Raw genomic sequence first — 24,137 nt, 5'->3', positions numbered from 1 at the left:
AAATATTTTTTATAGAAAAAATAAAGTGTATTTTTATTTGAATTTTTTTTAAAAAAAGATTAAAAATATTTTTTCAAAGTGAAGGTTCTTTTAACATTTTAGCCAAATATTCCTGTGGAGTCCAAAAAAACAAACAGGCTCAAAGCTTAAAGAGATTAGGCCCATCAGATAAGTGTATGGGCTTCGCTCACGTGATCTACGCATGCAAAGGGCCTCCTCCTTCACCTGGTGCAGAAGACAAAAAAGTGAAAAACCCTACCAGTACTGCATTGCTGCTTCTTCCCCGCCTCTGGTGTTACAACTCTGGGGTTTCCAGTCCAGCAGTAAGATCTTTCATTTACCAGTTCAACTCTCTACTTTTTCTGTTCCTCTTTTGTTGCAAACCCTAAAATTCAGTTTGGTTGCTCAGACACCCTGGGAAAGGGAACTTCCTTTAATCCTTTAACATGCTCCAGTTCATTTAGTTTCATCAAACTTTCTTTTCCTTTTCTTTCTTGTACCAGTTCTCAGCCCCCACACAGAAGCATTTCAGAAATCCACGATTAATCTCTGTCCCTTTCTTTTATGTTCAGAGGGCTTTGGATTTTGTTTGAGCAGCAACAATGGTGGCGGGAAAGAAGACAGTAATATCTCTTCCTCCCTCTCTCTTTCTTTGTATATATATTTACAACAAAACATTTAATTATTAAAGAAATAAATGTGGTTTGTGATATTGCAGAAGAAGTCTCATGAGGGCATCAACAACAGGCTGGCTCTTGTGATGAAGAGTGGCAAATATACTCTAGGCCACAAAACCGTTCTTCGTTCCCTCAGGAGCTCCAAGGGTCCATCTCCGTTTCCGATTTCCTCTCTCTTCTTCATTCGTTGAACCCCTATGAATCTAATTAATGTTTGTATTCGTGTAATTTTACTTGTGATAAATTGAGTCCTTTTGGGAAATTACAGGAAAGCTAATTTTAATTTCCAACAATTGCCCCCCTTTGCGCAAGTCTGAAATCGAGTACTATGCAATGCTCGCGAAGGTCGGGGTTCATCATTACAATGGAAGTAAGTACTCCATTAACAAGTAGTTTTTCTTCAGTTAACTACTCATGTATCACTTTCTTCCTTTTTTTTTTTTTTTCTGTATAGGTTGCTCAGGAAAAGTACTGGAAAAAATTAGCGCAATTAAGTCAAGTAGTTGTTTTAAGTTCAGTTTTCTAGAGGTGTTTGAATTCCTAGCATTAAATGATTGAAGACACGAGATTCTAACTTATGTCATCTTATGTTTTAACAGCAACCAAACAACAGTTTAGGCTCTGTTTTAAAGCTTAGAAAAAATGAAGGGGAAAAGGAAAGGAAAATGCTGAAAATGGCTCTTGACAATAATACACATTATAAATTAATTTTTCAGGGTTTTCCTTTCCTTTCCTTTCCGTTGTTTTTTCTGATATAAAATGTAGCATCATGTCTACATTGCCAAAATTTTGAAAACTTGCTTTTATGCATGTAGCATCTTGCACAATGGTCTGTCTAAACCATGCTTGACAACCAATCATTAAAAATCTTCCATAATCATGGGGTCCCTGAATTTGGTGCCAATTCCAGTGGTTCTTTAGGTAAACAAACACCAGTATAATATCCTTGATCCTTGTGATATGTATGAAAGACAAGAAACAAACAATTGAAAATGAAATAATGTAACTACTCCCCATGGATGTTTTCTTAAGAACCTGAAATGGTTTGTAATAATCATTGATAGGGGGTCATAATATTGCAGACCTCATTAATTAGGAACAATCCAGTGCTTAATTGTGTAGAAGGCCATTCAGTGCCTCTCTAATTGATCGTATGATGAGTGTGTTAGGGATTTTGTCCTTCTACACAGAAAAAAACTGATTTAGAGAAGCAACCCTTCACTGTAGCTTTGAGAAAAACAGAGTGACTGCACAAAAGGGTCAGAGTTTAGTGACTTCACATGTGTATGAGCATGATAGAGATGTTCACATGAAGAATTAGTGGACTGTAGAATCCTATTCTTCCCTCATTTATGAGATCGTAGCAAGACCTGCACGTTAAGAGAGAATTTCTTCATATAATGAAATAACTTCGTATTTCCTATTAGAGAAAAAGAATAACATTGTATCTTCTACTCCTCCTTGGCAAGTAGGAGAGCAGAGCCTTTCCCTCATAGTATAGTTTGGAACTCTTCGGCTCTTGTAAGAGCTAGCTTTTTTGCTTGGGAAGCAACTTAGGTTAAGATGTTGACTTAGGATCAGCTCAGAAAGAGGGGTTGGAGGATGTCTAACAGGTGCTATATGTGCAAAGCAAAAGAAGAAACATGTGATCATATTCTTCTTCACTATCCGAAAGCTCGCATTTTGTAGCAACTGATTTTTTCTCTTTTTGATGTATAGTGGGTGATGCACTCTTTTGTGAGAGGAGTGCTCTTGAGTTGGGGTGGCTCCTTTGTTGGCAAAAAAAGGAAAAAAGTTTGGAAAGTTGCTCGTTTACGTCTTTTTTGGTCCATTTGGAGGGAGACAAATAGGAGAGCCTTTGAGAATTGTGAAAGTTGGACTAAACAAGTAAAAGTTCTTTTTTGCATCTTTTTTGGAGTTGGGTTAGATTGTGTATTGGGGATGGTTCTGTGTCACTATTAGATTTTGTGGAATGGTTAGGCTCTTCATAGGGTGCGGTTCCTTGTTTTAGTGTATTGCACCTTTTGGTTTTTTGGTTGCTTTGTATATGTCGTGTATACTTTATAAAAATTAATACAATGTCCATTTGCTTATAAAAATAAATAAATTAACTTTCTAGCAAACTCCTTTTTAGTTGGTCGCTTGCTAATAGAATCTCGTTTGCCTTGAAAAAAGGTGGAAAAATCACTATGTGCTAAGGTCATTGGAAAAAGTAAAAATCAGAGAGGTGCATCCAAAGTAAAATAGGTGTATCTGGAAAAGTTAAACCATCCACACTTTAGAACTCAACTAAGCCCTCATTTTGGATGTACTTAAGCTGCTGAACCAGACCATCCATTACTCTAGGTTGGTGCATTATCTTTGGATACCCATAGAAAAATTGTTCCCAGGAATCACTGGTTGAACTCTGTAACATCATCTGCCTTAAATATTGTCTTTGCTTGTTTTTACTTGTATTTCTGTTGGAATTAGCTTTGGAGGTATGATTAACCACTACAAATGAATCCATAAGATCCATATCCAATTTTTAAACAATTGTAAACCTGGCTCCTAATGTTTGCACTACTCATTTGTTATCTTGTTGGACTGTGGACATGCATGGGAGTACTAGGACACTTCTACTTTGTCTTTGTTGCTAATGATTGATAGAAAGACATGCATATTAAGTGAATAAGTCATGTGATGGGAGTACTAGGACACTTCTACTTTGTCTTTGTTGTTAATGATTGATAGGAAGACATGCATATTAGGTGAATAAGTCATGTGATATGTATATTATCTTCATCATTAGTAATTGATTTTCATTATGTCATGTGATATTTTTCCCACTCTTTTGGGTTTTGCTGGAGAGGGAGTTGGTGAATGTGTCACTTATGCAATTCGTGTGTTGTTATTGGAGGGCATTTAGTAATGCAGGAAATTTTCTAGACCATCTTTGTTTATCCAAATCAGTAATTTTGGTGCAACAAGTTGAATAAACCTATGTGCTATGGTCCTAGTTTCTGCCCTTTCTCTGGAAAAAAGAATAAAATATTTTCGGGTGTGTTTTCAGACAATGTTGATCTGGGAACAGCTTGTGGCAAGTATTTCCGTGTGTCATGCCTCAGCATTATTGATCCAGGTACAGCAATTTTTTTTTCTTGCATTAAGCCTGGTTTGCATAAATGAAATTATCATCCTAATGGACCTTGTTATGATGGCCTCAGGTGATTCGGATATCATCAAGACTCTACCTGGTGATCAGTAGAAGGTTTCCCATTGGACATCGCTTCTGTGGTAGACGGTTCAAGCATATAGAGATGTCCCAGTGCCCTTCCATCACCAAAATATTTGTTAAGTTAAATGAATCTTCAGAGCCTGGTACATTCCCTTCTGGGAAATTCGATTACCAAACTTAATTTGAGGCATGATGATTTTTATTCATAATCACAAAGCCATTCATATACCAAAAGATTTGATGTAATTGAATTGACGTGCATTTGCATGTCTCTGAAATAGGACACCCAACTTCAGTACACGAATATAAAAAAATATAATTTTTATTTTTCACAAGGGTATTGTTGAAATATCAAATATATCAATAATAGTAATGATAAATGCACCCTGTGAATAGTTCATAGGCAAACAAACTTGATTGAGTCATCCAAATGTTTGGGAAACAGACGGTTTTTCCCTGATTGGCGACCAGGATGAGTATATCTGTATATGCAACGTATTGCCTCATTGGATAAGGAGCACATGGAAACTGTCATTTAGCATACGAAGACCCTTCCAGATAATAATTGGATAATGGTATTGACATATTTCTCTCTCTTATTTTATATTTCTGAATCCTCATCTTGTTGTAGAATTTGAACTATGAACAGACTCTCATCCGCATCGTAGATTCTTTCCCTTTTAGGGTGTCATAGCCTATAGGATAGGTGGCCGTTGGGAGTCTGAAACACCGCCAACCATGAGAGAGGAAAGTACCAAGAATTGGCCCCATAACTGAAGCCGACTCCAAGAGGGCGTCATCACCCCTTTTAACTTTCCTTATAAAAGTGGTCCCCTGAATGAAGGAAAAGTGTGAAGGGGGACGGCATATAACATATATCTGCCAAACACGGAATAAAATCGTGGGTCACTTTCTCCTCTTCTCACTTGTCTTCGTCGCATCGGCTTCCCCGGATACACACACCCTATATCTCTCCTCTCTTCCTCTCTCTCCGTAAGATCACAATTTCTCTCTTTCTCCCCCTCTCTATTTCTATTTCTTCTCATTCACATTTTCCTATTCTAATCAGTATCTTGTTTCCCCCCCTCTTCTTGCATGTTTCTTATCCATGGGTCTCATTTATTTATAGAACCAATTTGTTATCTTTGCCTTGTCTTTATTACGGCACTCAAGAATTAGGAATCAATTTCAAACCCTTGCATTAGGGTCTGTATATGAATATGTTCATGCATCTTTGCATTTTTTCTACTCATGCAAGAAATCAAATCCCGGAAACTCAATCAAGTTAATTTAATACATTGTAATATCAAATCATAAAATCTCCAGACTGTCTCCGTTGACTGGGTTCCCAATAATCGTATAATAGCATTGGTTAGTTTGTCTCAATACAGAATTACAGATCATGGTTTTCAGAAATGAATATATAGCCACAATTTCTTTTATTACGAAACAAATTTAAAAAAAAAAAAAATTGTTTGTTTTGTGTACATCTGGCATCCATTTGATCTTTGACTGAAAGGGTTCGGGGGAGCGTAGGTGCTGCCCTGTTCTTTCTTATCCTTTATGAATTTATTCTATTCTTGGTCTTGAAGAACATCCGCTTTTTTTTTTTTTTTTTTTTTCTTTTCTTAAGTTGAATATATTAAATGTTTGCTTGATCTGAGGATGGCGGAGGTGGATACAACGATGAAGGGTGTATGACACAGAATGCGATTATAGAAAGACGTTTAATGATATGACAGACGGCGTCCACACATTCCATACCCTTAATACAATGTAGCATTAGTTTCCATGGCGAAGGGTTCTGGATGAATCTATTAAATTAGTTTCCTTTAATTGCATTTAAGCAAAGATTTTTTTTCCTAATTATGAATCTTTTCTCTGAACTAACACGAATACATCATGCAGTAGCCGGGAGCAATTGGCAGCGATTGTTGACGTCACCACAGTGTGTATGAGCTGTCTCTCTGCATTATCTTTCAGTCTTCTCGAAAATCTCTCTCTCTCTCTCTCTCTCTCTATGTATATATATATATATATCTGCTGCAACAGTGGTTTGTCCATGCCCAGGTAGCGAGACAAAGAAAAGTTCTTTCTTTCAATCTATCAATAGATCTCATGCAGAATCAACCGTTTAGACAAAGGTCATCTTCATTCGAGGAGCAATCACTCAACAACAGCTCCATCATGTTGTCTTCTCCGGCGTCGTCGTTGTCGTCTCTGTCTGGGGATCATATAGGGCAGGAGAGTTGTGCTGATCTCTGGGATAATGAGGAGGAGTTAAGTTCTGGGAATGGGGGTGGTGGGGGTGTTGAGAGGCGTGGACGGATAGGTCGGAGTTCGGAGATGAAGACGAAGAAGGAATTTCCGCCTCCGATACCGTGGCTGGCGCAGACGGAGAACTTGCTGTCGCACATGCCGTGGGTAATGAAGAGGTACCATACGAGCGATGGGCGGCTCATCATTAGGGAGGAGAAGGTGAAGCATCACGAGTACTTCAGGGCACACAGGGCCAATGGCCGCCTCACACTGCATCTTATACCCATGAACGACGACTTTTACGACGAGGAGAACCTGAAGGGGGAAGCCGAGGAAGATGAGGGAAATGCAGAAGTTGGGGATGCCGATGATGGAAGGGGGGAGGAGGAGGAAGAGGAAGAGGAGAAAGAATCAGTGAAGTCATCGTGTGTTGAGATGAATGATGGGGGTGGAACAGCAGGAGGAAGAGGAGGAGGAGGAGCAGCCAAGTGTTACATGGGATCCGTCTCTTCATGTATGTTTGGGATGGCTATAGCAGCGGTCAAGCCACTCCATATTTAGACATAGAATTTGGATAGATAATTTGTATATTAATGGATCCATCACTCACCCTACCCTGCTGTCTTAATTTTCACAGATTTTTGATGCCAAGTGATGCCGTGAGGGTGATGGTGATGTGTGGCTGCCTGACGTCATCAGTCATCACTTCCCCCATGGAATAGGGTTTTGGATATACATTTTCTTTCCCGTTTTAAACAAAAACCAGATTCCTGAATTTTCTTTCTTTCTTGGTTGACCCAGAAAGGCAAAAGAAAGGGCGACAGTGATAAGATAGGAGTAGGGGAAGAGTGGAAAGGCAAACATATGGGGGAAAACAAATCATGATGGTATACAGCTACCTCCCACCCCCACCATGATTGGGGCACGTCTTCCTATGTTATGTTACCCGTTTCTCTTCCAAATTTCCAATTCATCCCCTTTTTCCAAAATGTTTTTTATTTTTATTTATTTATATCCTAATCATATTTTTCATATCTGGTCATATGATTTAAACTTTAATACACATATTCGTTTTCAATTTGAAATCTGGAATGGACTCATACTTTTTCCTGAAATGTTATATGGGAATGGATTTTTATTTATTTAAAAATATTTTAAACATTATGAATATCTTTATTTTTGAAATATTGATATAAAAAAAATTTGAATCTAAAATTCAATCAAATCAATTACAGTTTTTCCTTTCTAAATTGAAACTTTACTTATCAATTCAAACGTTGAAGGCAAATGCATTGACGCAGAAATAATAATTTAAACGAATATTAAAGTGAGGAGATAAAAAATATACTTACCGAGGCACAAATGAAGTATTAATTTGATAGGTGTTGTGTATTTACATTCTACATGATAGTGCATGCCAACTTTTCATCAACACCATCTGTTCTGCTGACACCAGTGAGACCAGTCCATTAGATGAAAGACATGTCACCAGCCACGTGTACCATTCACATCTCCACGTGTAGAGTAGTTTACACCAACGCCACTGCAAAGTTTGGAACTGAGTAGATTGCACTCTTTCTTTTTCCAAATCCTTCTCCACTTCGATTTATGAAAAATCATTAATTTTTCTATTTTTTTTAATGTAAAGTAAAGGGCAATTATGATTTTTATGGATTTCAGAGTTTTTTTTTTCATTTTTGTTCAGAAAGAAAAAAAAAAAAAAATCAATGCTGTGATTGTTTTATTTTCGGGTTGATATCTCAGCCAAAATAAACGATAGCTTTGCCTGATGCACAGCGGGCGGAATAGCATACGACCTTTTCCTTTTCTATGTCTAAATGGTTAGGGTTTCATTTGCCGAAAGCATTTGCTTTTGTGTCTGATCAGTGAAGTAATTAGCATGGATTTCTCAAAGGACGGTTTTGTTTGTAAGATCGAACCCGTTGTTTCAACTGTTCGAGGGTTTGTGTGGTCGGCGTTGAGGCTATCAAGTTCACTGCAGAGCCCACAGAATGATTCTGCACAGCGGCATCTGGGGCTAGGTTTCAAGGCATTGATAGCCACACCTGAGAAGGAAACGCTTCACCAGCGGGACCGCTCCTCTCGCATAGTCCATTCCCATACAAGGGCATCATCTTCATCCTCTTATTCTTTCAGGTCCCTGCCAAAATTGTCTTGTTCTTCCTCATTCTCATCTTCTATGACAGGTGATTTGATTGGGACTGAGAGTGGTGTGTACATGAGCTCCAATGGTGAAGATTTAATGACAGAAATGGTGGATATTAATGGAGCACCCTGCAATTACTTGAGTCGAAAAAAACCATGTTGTAGAGACACAAGGACGAGGGAACACCCAGCGCCAATATCTACACTGGCACGCCCTGGGAACTTGTCCGGGGATAAACCTTTTGCTTTGAAGAGACAGTGTGTTGACGGAAGACTGATTATTACAAAGGAGCGACCGAAACAATGCCACCGAGTACATGCCAAGAAAGAGAATGGCCGACTCTTGTTATATCTCGTACCCCCTATTGAAGACGAGGAATATGATGAGGAGATGGAAGATGTGATTGAAGAAAACCATGTGAAAGACATTTCTGATAATCATAGCCATGGGAAACAACCTTGCGGGGTGGTGGATGCAACGGGAGTGGAGAAAGGGCCATTTACAACGGTGGCTTCTTCGATGCACGAGGCTTGTGTGGTGAATTGGAGTGGAAACGGTGGAGCGGCATGTAGGTGTTTCACTTACGTGGGCGAGGGAATTTCAGATACCAATTTTTTTAATGTGCCCACCATGAACAAGGCCATATATACCTAGTCCATGATCAACCTCCTTTCTACGCTCTCGGCCTTTGACGGAAGGAGATGGGACTAAACAGATGTTGTCCCGAGAGATATTTTTAGTTGTTTCATGTCATGATCTGTGACCCATATTTGATAAAACTGGGTTTGCATGTTTCTTTCTGTCTGCATTGCGTTTCTGTTTCTTGTCCATTTTCCTCGTGTACAAACAGCTTTTGGGATGTAGCGCAACCACCTCCAGATCTTTTTTAGTATATGCCATTTTCATCAGAAAACTGGGGTACCTATTCCCTTCAAATAACACAATTTCTACTGTGGATTTTAAGCTTTAGGTACCTTCAACTAATAAAGATCAATGCTATTCATGTCAGATAGGTTCATCTTCTAAAAACACATGTAGTGTAAATTAACCTAAATTCTACCCAAAAAAAGTTTTTAAAAAATAAATTATAAATATAAATATGCTTTTGTGCCGTTGAGTTCACACCAGTACTAATCTAGCCAAGAAATCTCAATTTCATAATTTTTCCTCATATAGATTTTCATTAAATTCAATATGATAAATTGGATACAAATGAAATCTATCATATTAATGAAACAATTTTTCTTAGGGGTGTAAGTAAAATCCAAAAAATCAATAAATTGATCAAAACCAACCAAACTATCATATTGGTTTGATTTTCAAAAATAAAAAAGGTTGGTTCAAAGACCGATCTTGTCAGTTTGGTTTTCGATTTCCTAGCTAAAAATTGAACTGAATCGATATTATAAAATTTATATATAATAATTTGATACATATTTGATAAATTTTTTTATGTTAGATTTTATTAAAGTAATTCATTGTTTTTATATTATGGTCAAATTAATTCTAAATGCATTTAATATATTTTTAACATTAAATTCAAGTTAATTTCAATTAATTTTAAAAATAAATTAGACTTAAGACCTAATATAAACTCAAATTAATAAGATTTGGGTTCAAACAAACATAAATCAACAATTAAGTTTATGATTAAAAAAAGGTTATTAAGTTGGGTTAAATTCAATCCACAAAAACCAAGCCAAATCGAGCTTAAAAAGCTTGGTTTGGTTTGCTTTTTTCACTCCAAACCTGATTAGTTTGGTTTTTATTATGATTTATTTCTTATCCAAAAACCGATTGAATCGATTTTATTTACACCCTTAATCTTTCTTAGAATCATATTTCTTGATTGGTTAAATTCACGGTGTTAATAACTTTGATAGTATGATGAAGTAAATACGTCATCTAATGACACTAAATTTAAATTTCAATATTTATGCAATAATTTGGAGAATGTGATACATGATATCAATGATTATCTGGATATGCAGCCTTGAGTTATTGAGGAGTGAGCTAGGGTTTTAAACTTGATGGCGTGAACATAATTTTCCATTTGGGAATTGGAAGAAGTCACAGGTGATGTGATGTTGGGTTTTTCCGCATAAACTTTTGAAATGTAAGACAAAGCTTACAAAGTGTATGCGTATGGTTTGAAACGGTAGAGTCCACACGCTCTTTCTGTCCAAAAAGGTCCAAAAAATGTGTCAGATTTCGGATGATTTGGAAGTTTGTAACCACCTCATATTGTATGCAACTATGCATCGCAGAACCTTTCAGAGGGGTTCATTATGCTCTACAACTGAAAATTACCTCGACACCCTTCTCAGAGTGAGCACCGACATTACCCCTTAGGCAGTTGAACCATGACTAGTTCAGTCATTCACCCAACTCTCCGGCCATTTTCCTATAAATATCTCATTCGCCCCTCTAGAGTTTGTTGGATAGAGGGTTTCAGCTTTTGCTCGTGAGAGCTGAGAAAGAAACGGAAGAAACAAAGGTGGGAACTGGGAACTGGGAAGAGAAGACAATCAAGCTTTACTTTTCTCTCTCATCTTCTCCATCTAGCTGTTCCCTTTATTCATCTACACAGAAGATGGACTCTGAAAATGCATATCTTTAAAGTAAGATATTTCGTCTTTCTTCCCTGCAATGGGGATATTTCCAATTCTAAGCCTTTTCCCTTACCCTTAAAATGCCTCTTGCTTTGATAGTATACTTTCTCATACTCATTCTTCTTTTCAACTTCAGTTTGATTTTATCTTCGTGAATTTCAAGGCTGCAGTTTGATTCTGTTCTCACAAATTTCTTACAGGTCTTCCATCCCCAGTCTTGCCGCTGCGTCCTGGCGAGGCTTTTTTGACGCGTAAGCACTTCTTTCCACCTTTTCAAACAGTTCCCAATTCTCCAACACAATGTAGGAATCCTTGTACATAATTTTCTACAAGATTTGTAACTTTATACAAAGCATCCCGAAATTAAAATCCAATATAAGGGAGCATCAGTTTGATCATTTTTATTTTTCGAGATTTATCCAAAAAGAAAAGTTATGGGATCCTTCTTGTGATGTGGGAGCTATCTGTCAAGGCTGTCTGTTAATATATGCTGACCCATTGGGTTCTAACCGTAGGGTGAATGGCACTGCACCCACAAAAAGACATACATATTAAGGAGTACCTACCACGTATATCATCCCTATCACAGGTGTAGCCAAGTATCCATGCCAGGGCCCAGGACTTCCAATTTCATGATCTCTAACTTTTATCTTTTACCCATCCAAAGTCGGTGATAACTGGTAGGAAGCGTAAATTTATATTTTTAGCTCCCAGTAATTTTAAGTTTTCTTTATTGTTCTCTTTTTTCAGGTTGAATGCTAAGTTGGGAAGTGAAGATCTAAGTAAAAAGGGCCCCAAGATTGGACTCTTGAACATCAGCGGGTATTTGCAGATTTCCTTATCTCTTCTCGAGTTTCTTTTTTTTGGGAGTTGCTAGGGTTTAGATTAGGAAACCCTTCCTCTCTTTGTTCTTTCTATTTCAAGGAAGCATGGAGTTGTCAAGGGAAGGGTTTTTTTTTTGTAAGGTTGAGTCCTTAGTTTCAACTCTTTGTGGGGTAGTGTGTTGGGCAGCAATTTTTCCATCTCCCATGCAGAACCCAGAAGATGTTCCAACCCACCAGCATCTGCAGCTGGGTCTCAAGGCCCTGATGGCCATTTCTGAAAAGGAGACACCTCACAAGTTGAACGCCGGTTCCGGCATTGTCCATTCCTACAAGATCTTATCAGCATCAGCTTCAGCATCACTGTCTAAGTCATCTTCCTGGTCGTCGTCCTCTTCTTCCTTTAATTCGTCGCTGCCTTCATTGCCTCGTTTCTTATCGTATCCTTCTTCTGTGATGGGTGATTTAATTGGGACCGAGAGTGGTGTTTACATGAGCCCATATGAAGATTTAGTCACAGCAGCGGTAGAGAAAAGCAAGCCCTACAACAACGGACGTCAAAACAAGGGAAGTCAAGAACCAGCAACGAAAAGGAAATACCCGCCCCCAATACCTTTACTAGCAGGAACAGGGAATTTGGTCGCCCATATGCCTTGGGTTTTAACTAGACGATACACAAATGATGGAAAGCTGATACTCACGGAGGAGAGAGGCAAGTACCAGGAGTACTTCGAAGCCAAGAGGGAGCACGGCCGTCTCTTGCTCTCTCTTGTGTCTCTTGACAACGCCAATGGGCATCCTCGCACAGTTGACGACAAGGACGAGCAGGTGGAAGAAGAAGATCTATATTTCATGGAAGGAGTTCCCGGGGCAACAGAAAAATATACAGAAACTGAACTGATTGACTTTGACATTTATGATGATGACGGTTGTGATGATGAGAACGGGAAGCAACCTACTAAGATGGTGGATGGAATTGCGATGCAGAAAGGGTCCATGACAACGTTGGCTTCTTCAATGCCGGAGATACCTCCGGTGAAGATGATGCATGAAAAAAGTCGATTTGGACGCAGGTGCTTGACATTCGTGGATAGGGGATCATCAGACTCCTCCAATATGTTTGGGCCCATGCTCGACAACATCATATACACCTAGCTCCTTATTTAAATCAGGAAACAAATTAACCCACCGGTTCAGAGATCTAGTCTATGTTGTGGTTACACTTTACAGGGTATGTTTCTTCTTTTCTTTTGCCATAAGCCTTCTCTTGTGATGAGCTCTGTTTATTGGCTCCCAAGCCCATCAGCCTGGGTTTTTCCTGGCATGTACAATAAATAAAGAAGCCAGCATGAGCATATTTTGATAACCATGTTGGATTTGACAGTATAACACCATCAGCCCATCCTAACTAGGACCAGGACAAAGCATATGACCCACGAGAGAATTGGGCTTGAGTTGGTTATGGACTCTTTTTTTTTTTTTTTTTTTTAGTTTTTAATATTTAATATTTATATGATATAAAACATTCTCATAATAATAACAACAATATGTATTGCTTTCATATAAAGCAAAATCATAAAAATATTAAAAATTGAGAGGCATGCCGGCAAAAATGAACACCTGAGGTCAATTGTTGAATAGTAGATGAGCATAAGTAAAAAATCCAAATCTGGCGATGCAGTCCTATTAGTATTTAGAGTAATGTCAAATATGTTAGGTTTAATATAATTATATGAGACTCAAATCTATGCCACGGTCCAAGAATACGAAGAAAACAAAGCACATGAATCGAGTATGATCCCATGATCTCACCATCCCATGATCCCATGATCGTGCACCACGTGATATTTTCGTGCTGCAGGCCACCACAGATACATGCTGCCGCACGCGTCGTCGCCCGCCACGCTTACACGTGGCATCATTTAATTAAACGGATCAAAATAATCCGGAAGCTTAGCACATACCGGCTCCCAGACTAGGAAGCAAATATACTCCAATAAGGAAAGAGAGAATGGTCCTTACCGAAACCCCCGATTAGGGTTCCAACCTTGACGTCAATTCATGCTCAATCTTTCTTGTGATCAAAGGATCTACGTTTTTGTATTTGTGGATTTTGATTTTCTTGCTCCATTACCTGCTTGATTTTGGGTGGATTATTCTGAGATCGTCGTCTTGTTTCGGTTGTTTTCAACGTTTGAGTATGTTTTCTTTTAGGGTTCTTTATAAGAGTTGCATTTCGTTTGATCGGATTTTTTGGAATTCTGTGACTGGGGTTTTTGTTTGAATTGTTAGGATTTTCTCGGTGTTGTTTGATTAGTCTTTTTTTATTTCATTATTATATCGTTTCCCTTTGTTGAACCGATCAAACTGAGCTAAGGCCTTGCTTTTCTAGACGAAAACGAAGTATTAAAGCTTTCCGATAGGCGGTGCCCTTGTGATTGCGATTGTGATTTATTTTCCTAACGCCCTAATTGAATGGAAAGGGAAGGCCATTTTTGCAGGATAATAATTACTTTTCTGCAATAAATTATCAATATATTTTTTATGTTGTGCTTCAAAACCCAACCTAGAAATTATTCCCGGAATTTAGTTTTATGTAGAATCAGATGAAATGAATAAAATTGTTGGCATCCTAGTATTCTATTGAAAAACTTCTCTTCTTTTGAGGTTGTTCTAATTATCTTTATTGAATTTTCAGTTCCGTCGCAAGTGAGAAAGAGTATGAATTTTAAACTTTTATTTTATGAAGTAAATGTTGTGAAATTGAAGGTGTGCAGGATTCTTTCCTTTTGAGAGGGTTGTACTAAACTATTTTATTTTTGGGGGTTCTGTTTGAAACTTTCATTTTATTTTCTGCTCTTTCTCCCACTCACACACACACGATTTAAGGAAGTTTAGGAGTAATCTTTGTAGTATCCATATATTAGTTTTCTGATTGTTTGAGATTTTAAGAGTTCTGACATGTTCTCAAATTTCTATTCATTTGTCTATCTTAATTAAAGCTGGCTTCTTGGATTTACGCTTATACCGGCCTTGTTTTTCTGGTTATTTAGCCTTGCATTGATGGATGGTGGAAAGCGATTTCATGTAGCTGACCTCAAGTAGTTGAGAACTTGGGACTAAGGCTCTGTAGAGTTGAGTGTTGATGTGCTTGTGGTACAGTATATTAGTCTTACAGCTATTGGACTGAAGAGGGGTTTGATAAAGTATCAAAATAACCCAGGAGTTTCTTCAGATATTGTGTGATAAAAATGGGGTCTTTCTTGAGCTTGGCTGGGCCCAAGAGTAGGACAAGCGAGCATGATGAGGGGTCTCAGCATGAAACCTGCAAGAGGCAAAGGATGTCTTCAAGCTTTAATGAGGAAAATCCAAGATTGATTCCTAGCCTTCCTGATGAGATATCAATCCTTATTCTTGCTAGACTTCCAAGAATTTGCTATTTTGATTTGAGGTTGGTGTCACGGAACTGGAAGGCAACCATTACAAGTCCAGAACTCTTCAATTTAAGAAAAGAACTTGGAAAAACAGAAGAATGGCTATACATATTGACTAAGGTTGAAGAAGATAGACTTTTGTGGCATGCTTTGGACCCTTTGTCAAGAAGATGGCAGAGGTTGCCATCAATGCCTAATGTTGTTTATGAAGAAGAATCTAGGAAGGTTTCATCTGGGCTTTGGATGTGGAATATGGTGGGGCCAAGCATCAAAATTGCGGATGTAATTAGGGGCTGGCTTGGGCGGAAGGATACATTGGATCAAATGCCATTTTGTGGTTGTGCTATTGGAGCTGTTGATGGATGCCTCTATGTTCTTGGTGGATTTTCCAGTGCTTCGACAATGAGATGCGTCTGGCGTTTTGATCCAATTTTAAATGCATGGAGTGAAGTGACTCCAATGTCAACAGGCAGGGCCTACTGTAAGACTGGTATATTAAACGACAAGCTTTATGTTGTTGGAGGGGTTAGTCGGGGCAGAGGTGGATTGACTCCTCTTCAATCTGCGGAAGTTTTTGATCCTTGCACTGATACATGGTCTCAAATACCAAGCATGCCATTCTCAAGAGCTCAGGTGTTACCCACTGCCTTTTTGGCAGACATGCTAAAGCCTATTGCCACCGGAATGACTTCATACATGGGAAGATTATGTGTCCCTCAGAGTTTATACTCATGGCCTTTTTTTGTAGATGTTGGAGGAGAGATTTATGATCCTGAAACAAATTCATGGGTTGAAATGCCAATTGGTATGGGGGATGGTTGGCCTGCACGGCAGGCTGGTACAAAATTAAGCGTTGTAGTAGATGGTGAATTATATGCATTTGACCCTTCCAGTTCCCTAGATAGTGGCAATATCAAGGTTTATGATCAAAAAGAAGATGCTTGGAAAGTTGTTATAGGAAAGGTTCCTATCTGTGATTTTACAGATTCAGAATCTCCATACTTACTTGCTGGGTTTCTTGGCAAACTTCACATCATCACAAAAGATGCCAATCATGACATTGCTGTTCTGCAGGCTGATCTGCGTGATAATTTGGGTTTTCCCCCATCAACCGCACCTTCTTGTTCAGCTACCTCCTCACATGAACATTCTGATTTATTGGCAGAAACAGAAACAGTTGTTTGGAAGGTTATTGCCACAAGGGATTTTGGAACTGCAGAACTGGTCAGTTGTCAAGTTCTTGATATTTAGTAGTGTATATAAGATGGCTGATCAACCTTGGTGTTGGTGTCTTGTAACCTATATTAATATGTTATATGGTGAGAAGATCACTACCATCTCTTAGTGTGGGTGCAAGCACATAGGACCAGTGTTTGATGAAAATTTCATTCTGCTGCAAGGGTAATAGTTCATCATTTGGATAGGATTTCCTTATGTTTCTGTGACCAGTATTTTCACAAGTCAAAAGTTATAATATCCAGAAGATCATTGGCAAGTTTTTCATCTGTTCTTGACCCCTGCATCCTTTGAATCTGGTGTCCTCTTCATGTCAATTGCCAATGTTGTTGGATTTTTCAGGTCTGGTATATTGGATCATAATCTATTTAAAGATGAACCCATGTATTTCTTTTGTCTTCACTGAGACAGGATTTTACCTTGGTTTTCATGGCTAGTGGTCTGTCCGCAGAATCATGTATCCTCTCTCATTGTAACTGTATGATAAACTTCTGTATTATTTTTACCAACATGCAAATTTAATATATTTCTAAAAGCATGCTGCAGTTGCCTTATTGCTTCATTTTTGTGAGGTCTTTTTCTTTATTAAACTCTTGTAGCTTCTATAGGAGTTCTTAGCATGTATCTTAGGTTTTGTTATGCATGCATGTTTCTTACTTAGAATCAAGTTTCTTCTACATGAACTGAAGGAAACATTCAGGAAACTACTCTGTTGTTGTTTACTTTAGATTAAAGCTTGCTCAAAGCTTTATTTCCCACTTTTCTCCTCTCTCAAGGACTCCCTTATCTCTCTTTAATCTATGCATATGGTCTTGGGAGTATCTTGCAGTTGATTAGTCAAACTGGTCCACCTTACTTGATAGATATTATGAGTGGTTGAGTTCTAAGTTTTTGATTGGGAATGTGGTTGTAGCTTGCTTCTTTTTATTTTCTTACATGTATATTTCCAGTGGACTGTGCTCGCCAACTTTTTATTGGTGCTTTTAATATATTTTTGTTCTTATTTTCCTACCAAAAAAAAAAAAAAACCGTTTGTCATCATCTATTTCAATTGCCTTTACTTTTTTCTCTTTCTGATAATACTTTTTAGTTCCTTATAAGAAATTGCTACTTTGATGTCCTAATGACTGAAATGGAATTTTAGCGTGTTGCAATCACTATGAATAGAAGCTTTTCAATTGAATTTATTTGAATTTCAAGTTTAGCTATGCTCAACCCTTGGCTCAAAAGGGATTGGTGTTAGCTATTGTGAACTGATGTCTCAAGAGGGAGGATCCTCTTGTCCATTCTATGCATGGTTTGTACTGGGAGCTTGTAACGCTTTTCAGGTCTTGTAAGTGGTTGTGGTGTGTTATTTTTGTTGGAGAGTTTGGTGAATTGACCTAGAATTTGATTCAACATTGGGGCTTGAACCAGCTGCCTAGATTTTAACATATTAACAAGTGGAAAGAAGAATATTGATGATGGTGGTGATGAAAAAAGCAATGTCTAAAGCAGCCATTTTGAATCCTCCTATCAAAATGAAGAGTAGACGTGGAAGCAACTACAAAGAATTGACTTCTAATTGTGTTTATGTATGTTTATTTATTTATTTTGGTGGGTTGGTATGTTTCATTTTGCAACTCCAAGTGTGTACATCCCAAAAACTTACGAGCGCTATTAATAATCCATCTTCTTGCCAAAACTGTTTGTTTTAGTATTGCGTATTCTATATATGCAGTTGAGCAGGTAGGCAAAAGAGGAAAGCCCATCAGACCTTTAAGGATTAGAGGGGGAGAGATGCGAGGCACCCTAAGCCACCTACTAATAAGTGATGACCTCCTCTCCAAATTTCAAGTCTTGAAAAATTATGGTTTCAGTTTACCTTCCAACAACCCCGACTTCATTGGTTGGTACACGGAAAAGATGAGATGAGATTTTGGGGTTGGGGTCCATATCTACATTTTTCTGTGTACTAAGAGTGCTAATTGTGTTTGTGGGTTCAAAATGATTTTGTCTTGTTCATAATTCCCTGACCTGGGGATTCAATTTCTGTTTCATTTTGTTTGAGACTACGGAGTCTGGATTTCTTGGCCAACATGAAACCGGTTTGTCTCTAATCTATGGCTGCCTATCTGAATTACTCCATAAGAGAGGTGTATGTGGGGGTATAGAACAGCCACCACTATGGATTATTCTAAAAAACCTAATCTAGCATTATACAATTTAAATGTTGAGATCAGTTGGATGCTTCCCGTTGAGCAAATCTGGTGTTAGTAATTATTCTTTGCAGGTTTTCAATGTTTGATTCTAATAATTCTGTGAAGTAGATCTTGCTTTTGGATGAAAGAAACATAGTAGACCCGGCTAATGGCGTAGAGAATCTATTGTAAATATTTGTTTTAGATTTTGTGCTCGGGTGTGAATGTTCTCTATTTCTATATCTCAAAAGAAGAACGGGCCTGTCCTCCTCCTCTAGCCTCTAGCCTCTAGTCATAGAGAATCAATGCAAAGCCACTACCCCAACTGCCCTTCGCCTCTGGTCCTTTGTCGAATAAATCATTTGGGGAAACTAAGTTAAGCTTGGTGGGGTCTACCTGTAGTGGTCTGATGTCACTCTCAACACCCAATTCATTATTCATCCTTCTTCAATTCATAATAATGTGAGTATTAAAACTTTCTCTTTACAGCTTTGGATGCATTACTTTCCATAATATAAGAGAAATAGACTTCTCAAGATTGATGGATTGATGGGCTCCGATAAAATCTTACAGGCAATTCCTCGGGAGGAATTCCATGGGAGGCTTCCACTTTGTACTTGGAGAGATACTCACTTGTCATGAATGGGAAGTTTGTAAAATCTTGAAGGAGCCTTTTCTATTTTATTAAAAAATTTAAAATCATTCAAATTATATTTATTTTAATAAAAATATAATTTGTGAACATAAAATCTTATGTCTCATTATTTATATCCTAATTTTATTTTTACTTGAATCCATAAATACCACTACATAACTAAACAATATTAATAATTATTTTTTTATTAAATATACTAACTTTGGGATGAGAACATCCCAAGCCAAAAGACAAGCTCTGGAAAACAGAATCTGATCATAAATATACCAACAAATAAATAAAGTGGGTTAGAAATGTAAAATCAGTCTAAAATGGTAGAAAAGACAGGCATGGGTTGTGGGATAAAAGACTACTCCTTAGTCCTTAAAATGGTGAAATGGAAGTTGTTGACTCAAACAAAGCAGCAAAGCTTTCCTTCAAGGCTTCAACCACCTGCAACAGCCCAAATATAATTTTTGTTTTCGTGTTTGATTTCAGATAAAGCAAGACGTGACGTCCATTCCTGACCAGGTCTTCCTAATTGTAGGTTGGCAAACAGGTCCAGCCCTTTTAAAACACACATAAATTTTTTAGCTATCAACATCTTTAATCGTTCTAGTATTTTTCTCCTGCCCTCATTTTTGCCAGGTAAAGATAGAAATGGATTATTTGAAAAAAAGATAAAAAAAAAAAAAATGGTGGGGTTATTTGGTAATAAGTGCAAAATATATGGGTGGCTTGGTAAAAGTGTGATATTCTAAATGATTAGATTTTTCTGTTAGATAGAGGTAAAGAAAAAGAAGGAAAAATGAAAATCTGATTTGGAAAGTTCCTATTTGGGTGGTTTCTTTCTTTATTTCTACATCAAGCAAGTCGAGAAGTTGTCCCCCTTGAGCTGACGGGTATTGATCCACTTTCGTTGTAGCTTGATTGTCATTGCGTTTCCAAAATTTTTCCCAAGAATCCCAAATTTTCTTGCCTTGAATATGGACTTTTGTTTCCGGTGCATAAGGATTTGATTATTTGGAATTCTGACCACTGTTAGCATCAAGAAATTGTTGATTTCTGCTTGTATATGAATGATTTGAATGATTCTAATTGATAATCTGACGAGATTTGATCTGGGTTCCCGACCGTTTCTTCTTTGGTATTGATTTTCACTTGATAGGAAAGACTTCTCGTTTCTCTGGTGAAGTTCTTTCGCTGAATTTCGTAGGGAGGTTATGAATCGTTTTTGGTAGTCAAGGTGTGTTCTGATGAAGATTATTGGATATTGAGGTGGACTTTTTTCTGGAAGGGCTCATCAATGGCGGGAGAAGAGTTGATTGAGCTTAAGTTTAGGCTTGCTGATGGCACCGACATCGGTCCAAACAAGTATAATCCAACTACCTCTGTGGGATCTCTCAAAGAAAAGATACTTGCACAATGGCCTAAAGGTTGCAAATCCTTTTTACCCTTTTAATCCCCCTGCTTCATGGATCTTGATATGTTGGCTTCTTTCAGATTATTGTCATATTTGTTTCCTTCTATGCATGTTTTCCATGATTTGGCTCAACATTTACACCTCTGTATTTAAAGAATCATGCCTTCTCTTTTTTAGATTGTGTATTAGATGGGTTTCTTGAGAATTTTTTCTCCTATGAGAATGTTTGTTTCAACATAAAATACTTTGTGGATATATTTTCTGAAAAAAGAATAAGATTCATAAATTAAGGCTTCCTTTTTTATCATACTGAGCATCATGGAGCTAGGGGAATTTTTGTGGTGTCTTTTCCTGTTTGCTTCAGGAGAAAATGTCACTATTTTTTTATTTTCACTTTTGCTTCAGAAAAATTCTGTAGATAATTTGTTTTGGAACCATGGAGCACAAGTGGCCATGTTTTAGACGGTTTTCCTTTCGAATTTTGCCACAGGATGCAGAAAAAGTGACTTTTCCTTGTATTTTGTTTTACATTATGATGACAATTTGTAATAGCTTTTCAACTTAGCACTAATGATTTGTTATTGATTTTTGTTTTTTCTTTTTGGTGCGCAATTTGGGGTTTTCAGACCTGTAGAATGAGACTCTTTCATCAGAACTAATACATACATGTGAAAGAGATGTTATTTTGGTGCATAATCGAGGTTCTTTATCAGGATGATTTCACCCAAAACTCAGTTTTTGTAATCTTCAGAAGTTCAAAGTTTCTAAATCTTGGTTTCTGCAGGTGAGGTGATTTGTCTCTTGGTAAAGGCAATGTTCTCATATTGATCAAGATGGTTAAAAATGTTCAAGCTCATAACAGCAATCTATGAGGAAAAACTGTTGATTAATGGACAAACTTATACTTTTAATTATGGATATTCTTTGACTTAGTTTTGATGCTCATCTTCTGGAGTATACATACAGGTCTTTAGATAATACATTGGTTTTCAACTTGTGATATTGAAGTGAAGTAAAGAAGCATTGTTACTTCTGTTGTTACTCATTTTCAAAGTGCCTTATCAACCGGATGGAAACACAATCCTGCTCTGTTATTCCTGTGTATTAAAGGTTGTTAGTTCATTCAAAATTATGGATTATCATTCACAAGAACTAAAGAGAGCTACTAAAATATTTCTACAATTATAAGCTTAGAATGTAGCTACATCTACAAGAAATTAATTGTTATTTGTTTTATTCTAGAATCATTAGCTTTCATGTTCTTCAATTTACAGTGGGGAGCTTAGACTCTTCTATTTGTTTGCACATTGATACAACATCCTGGACCTTGACTTATGTTTAGTTTAAAAATCATATTACCATTTTCTGATTTTCATTTCTTTATCTCTCCATTTGGTAGACAAAGAAAATGGTCCAAAGACTATCAACGACATGAAGCTTATTAACGCAGGAAAGATACTTGAAAACAACAGAACACTTGCTGAGTCCAGACTCCTAGTTGGTGAACTTCCAGGAGGGGTCATCACAATGCATGTTGTTGTTCGTCCTCCTTTGTCAGACAAAAACACTGGTAATTCACCAAACAGAATTTTTTCTCTGCTTTTTTTTTCCACTAGACATACTTGTATGTACTCTTATGTATGCGTGTATCCATGACTTGTGTACCCATATATGGTTGTCAAGACTGTCCAACTTAGCTTCAGCTTTCACGTGAGCTTAGGAAAAGCCTAAGTCCAGGACATTATGCTTTGTTTTCTGGAAACTAACTACGGTTTGTTATGGTAGTAATAACAATAAACTGATCATCGTTTATTATGATTACTAGTGTCTAGTTTCCTTGAAAGCAATACTCCGCGAACATGTCAGGCAATAATTTCCTTCAAAGCATGCAGTTCCAATTGTCCCTTACTACATTTTAGTTCCTTTCTCCTGGCTGTCATCTTGGATTTTATACACTCCAAACAGCACCAAATACTGTTACACCATGTATTTTAGATAAGTCTCTTCTATTTTGTACGATTGCATGTTTTTGAGTGCATTCTTTTCTTATTTTGTAGTTTTTCTGTAGCCCATACAACATTTTGATGTTGACTATGCACACTTTATGAATATCATGCCTCTTGATCGCACAAAATGTTGGTTTCTTGTCATATTAATGCACATTGCTGCATAAAGCTATTATGCATCAATTGCACGGCACTTTGGAAGTGCCATTTTTTTTTTTTGTTTCTTTGCAGCCAATTGTTTTTTGTTGAAAGTTAGCATCTCCATCTACAATGAGCTCTACACACCATTCTGCATCTGCTTATTTCTGGCTTTCACTAATATTTCACCACCAAATCATTGATTTGTAGCATGCTAATTCTTGCTTCCTTGTAGATATCTGTAATGATAGCATAATACAACTTTTGAAAATCAATGAGGATCATTCAGTGATTTCAACTTTTTTTTTTTTCTCTATAAATTTAGACAATCTTTTGTGTATTGGGAGACATGTGAAAATTAAACATGCACACAGTAGGAGATATTAATATAAATGGACGAAAGACTCTATATTTGAAAACACTTTGTACATTGGATATATGCTAAAGAAGAATGACAGTCCCAACACAAAAGGCTTATATTTGATGTGTTTTGTCACAGAGAAACAGCAGGATGATTCACCAAAGAAGAGCCGGTGTTCGTGCTCTATCCTATAAAACCCAAATAACAAGATTGACAGAACTTCTCCAACTGGCGTTCTTTTCTCATCATGCTTTCCTATTTGATGGTTGGTGAGATGCATTTCAGAAGCTTTACATATTTCAAAGGTTCTTGATTTCAAGTGGCTGCAGAAACAAGAAGCCTGCGAGTCAATTTCCAGGACTGTGATCTGCTTCTTTGATCTTGTGTTTCATACTGTAAAATATCTGGGAGTTTCTCCAATGCTTGTGAAGGAGAAAACAAACTGGGTGGGATTAGGAGCTCGGTAGATGAAGAAGAGAAAAAGGAAAAAAATAAAAGTCACAGAAGAAATGATTTAATTGTGTATTGATTTGGGGTTTATTGTCATTAAATAGCTTGCTGAATTGGTACCATGAATAATTCTTCAAATAACATACATGTATATGTTCTGTCAAACTTGTCAACTTAATGCTTCAAATAACATACATGTATATGTTATGCCAAACTTATCGACTTTATTTTAATTGTCACCCCAAACTTCTCTTTAAAATGTGGACTTTGCATGATCCTGCAAATGTTTGCATTCAGGACCTTCAAGTGTTGGGAATATCAAACTCCGATATTTTGAAAGTTGGAAACATGTGACCATCAATGCAGTTGGACCATTACTCATTTCAGCATGTGCCATCCGAGTGGAATGTCTATGTCTTGCCGTTTCCGTGGATCATCAACACAGCCATTGGTCTGAACTCTTTGAAGCCATGGACGATGGGCAATTCCGACAAAAGAAAAACTGGGGAAAAGGGGGATTGC

General features: G+C 37.4%; 4 protein-coding genes across 7 annotated transcripts; all 4 read left to right on the top strand.

The window, feature by feature from the left end:
* Positions 1-216: 216 nt before the first annotated feature.
* Positions 217-4,192, top strand: LOC117906023 (putative 60S ribosomal protein L30-1). 2 transcript variants are annotated; one of them, XM_034818952.1, is made up of 6 exons: positions 217-323; positions 504-623; positions 719-824; positions 946-1,047; positions 3,730-3,798; positions 3,884-4,192. In XM_034818952.1, exons 2-6 carry the CDS (start codon positions 603-605, stop codon positions 3,922-3,924), a joined length of 339 nt encoding a protein of 112 aa, XP_034674843.1. In that variant the 5' UTR covers positions 217-323; positions 504-602; the 3' UTR covers positions 3,925-4,192. The 2 variants fall into 2 exon arrangements, with proteins under 2 accessions (XP_034674843.1, XP_034674842.1); XM_034818951.1 differs by having other exon boundaries at positions 222-323; positions 573-623.
* Positions 4,193-4,311: 119 nt separating this feature from the next.
* On the top strand, positions 4,312-7,142 carry LOC117906022. 3 transcript variants are annotated; one of them, XM_034818950.1, is made up of 3 exons: positions 4,312-4,887; positions 5,803-5,846; positions 5,965-7,142. In XM_034818950.1, the coding sequence occupies exon 3, from the start codon at positions 6,013-6,015 to the stop codon at positions 6,712-6,714; it is 702 nt and encodes a 233-aa protein (XP_034674841.1). In that variant the 5' UTR covers positions 4,312-4,887; positions 5,803-5,846; positions 5,965-6,012; the 3' UTR covers positions 6,715-7,142. The 3 variants fall into 3 exon arrangements, with proteins under 3 accessions (XP_034674841.1, XP_034674840.1, XP_034674839.1); XM_034818949.1 differs by lacking the exon at positions 4,312-4,887 and having other exon boundaries at positions 5,539-5,846; positions 5,965-6,667; positions 6,791-7,142; XM_034818948.1 differs by lacking the exon at positions 4,312-4,887 and having other exon boundaries at positions 5,539-5,846.
* A 6,574-nt stretch (positions 7,143-13,716) lies between these two features.
* On the top strand, positions 13,717-16,985 carry LOC117907936 (F-box/kelch-repeat protein At1g22040). Its single transcript, XM_034821619.1, has 2 exons — positions 13,717-13,951; positions 14,807-16,985. The coding sequence occupies exon 2, from the start codon at positions 15,005-15,007 to the stop codon at positions 16,436-16,438; it is 1,434 nt and encodes a 477-aa protein (XP_034677510.1). The 5' UTR covers positions 13,717-13,951; positions 14,807-15,004; the 3' UTR covers positions 16,439-16,985.
* Positions 16,986-19,500: 2,515 nt separating this feature from the next.
* On the top strand, positions 19,501-23,829 carry LOC117907937 (membrane-anchored ubiquitin-fold protein 3). Its single transcript, XM_034821621.1, has 4 exons — positions 19,501-20,139; positions 20,406-20,673; positions 22,060-22,230; positions 23,304-23,829. The coding sequence occupies exons 2-4, from the start codon at positions 20,544-20,546 to the stop codon at positions 23,357-23,359; spliced, it is 357 nt and encodes a 118-aa protein (XP_034677512.1). The 5' UTR covers positions 19,501-20,139; positions 20,406-20,543; the 3' UTR covers positions 23,360-23,829.
* Positions 23,830-24,137: the final 308 nt, after the last annotated feature.

The sequence above is a fragment of the Vitis riparia genome, chromosome 18 (genome assembly GCF_004353265.1).
Source record: "Vitis riparia cultivar Riparia Gloire de Montpellier isolate 1030 chromosome 18, EGFV_Vit.rip_1.0, whole genome shotgun sequence".
In the NCBI taxonomy this organism is placed as follows: domain Eukaryota; kingdom Viridiplantae; phylum Streptophyta; class Magnoliopsida; order Vitales; family Vitaceae; genus Vitis; species Vitis riparia.
This window is presented reverse-complemented; position numbering and strand designations above follow the sequence as displayed.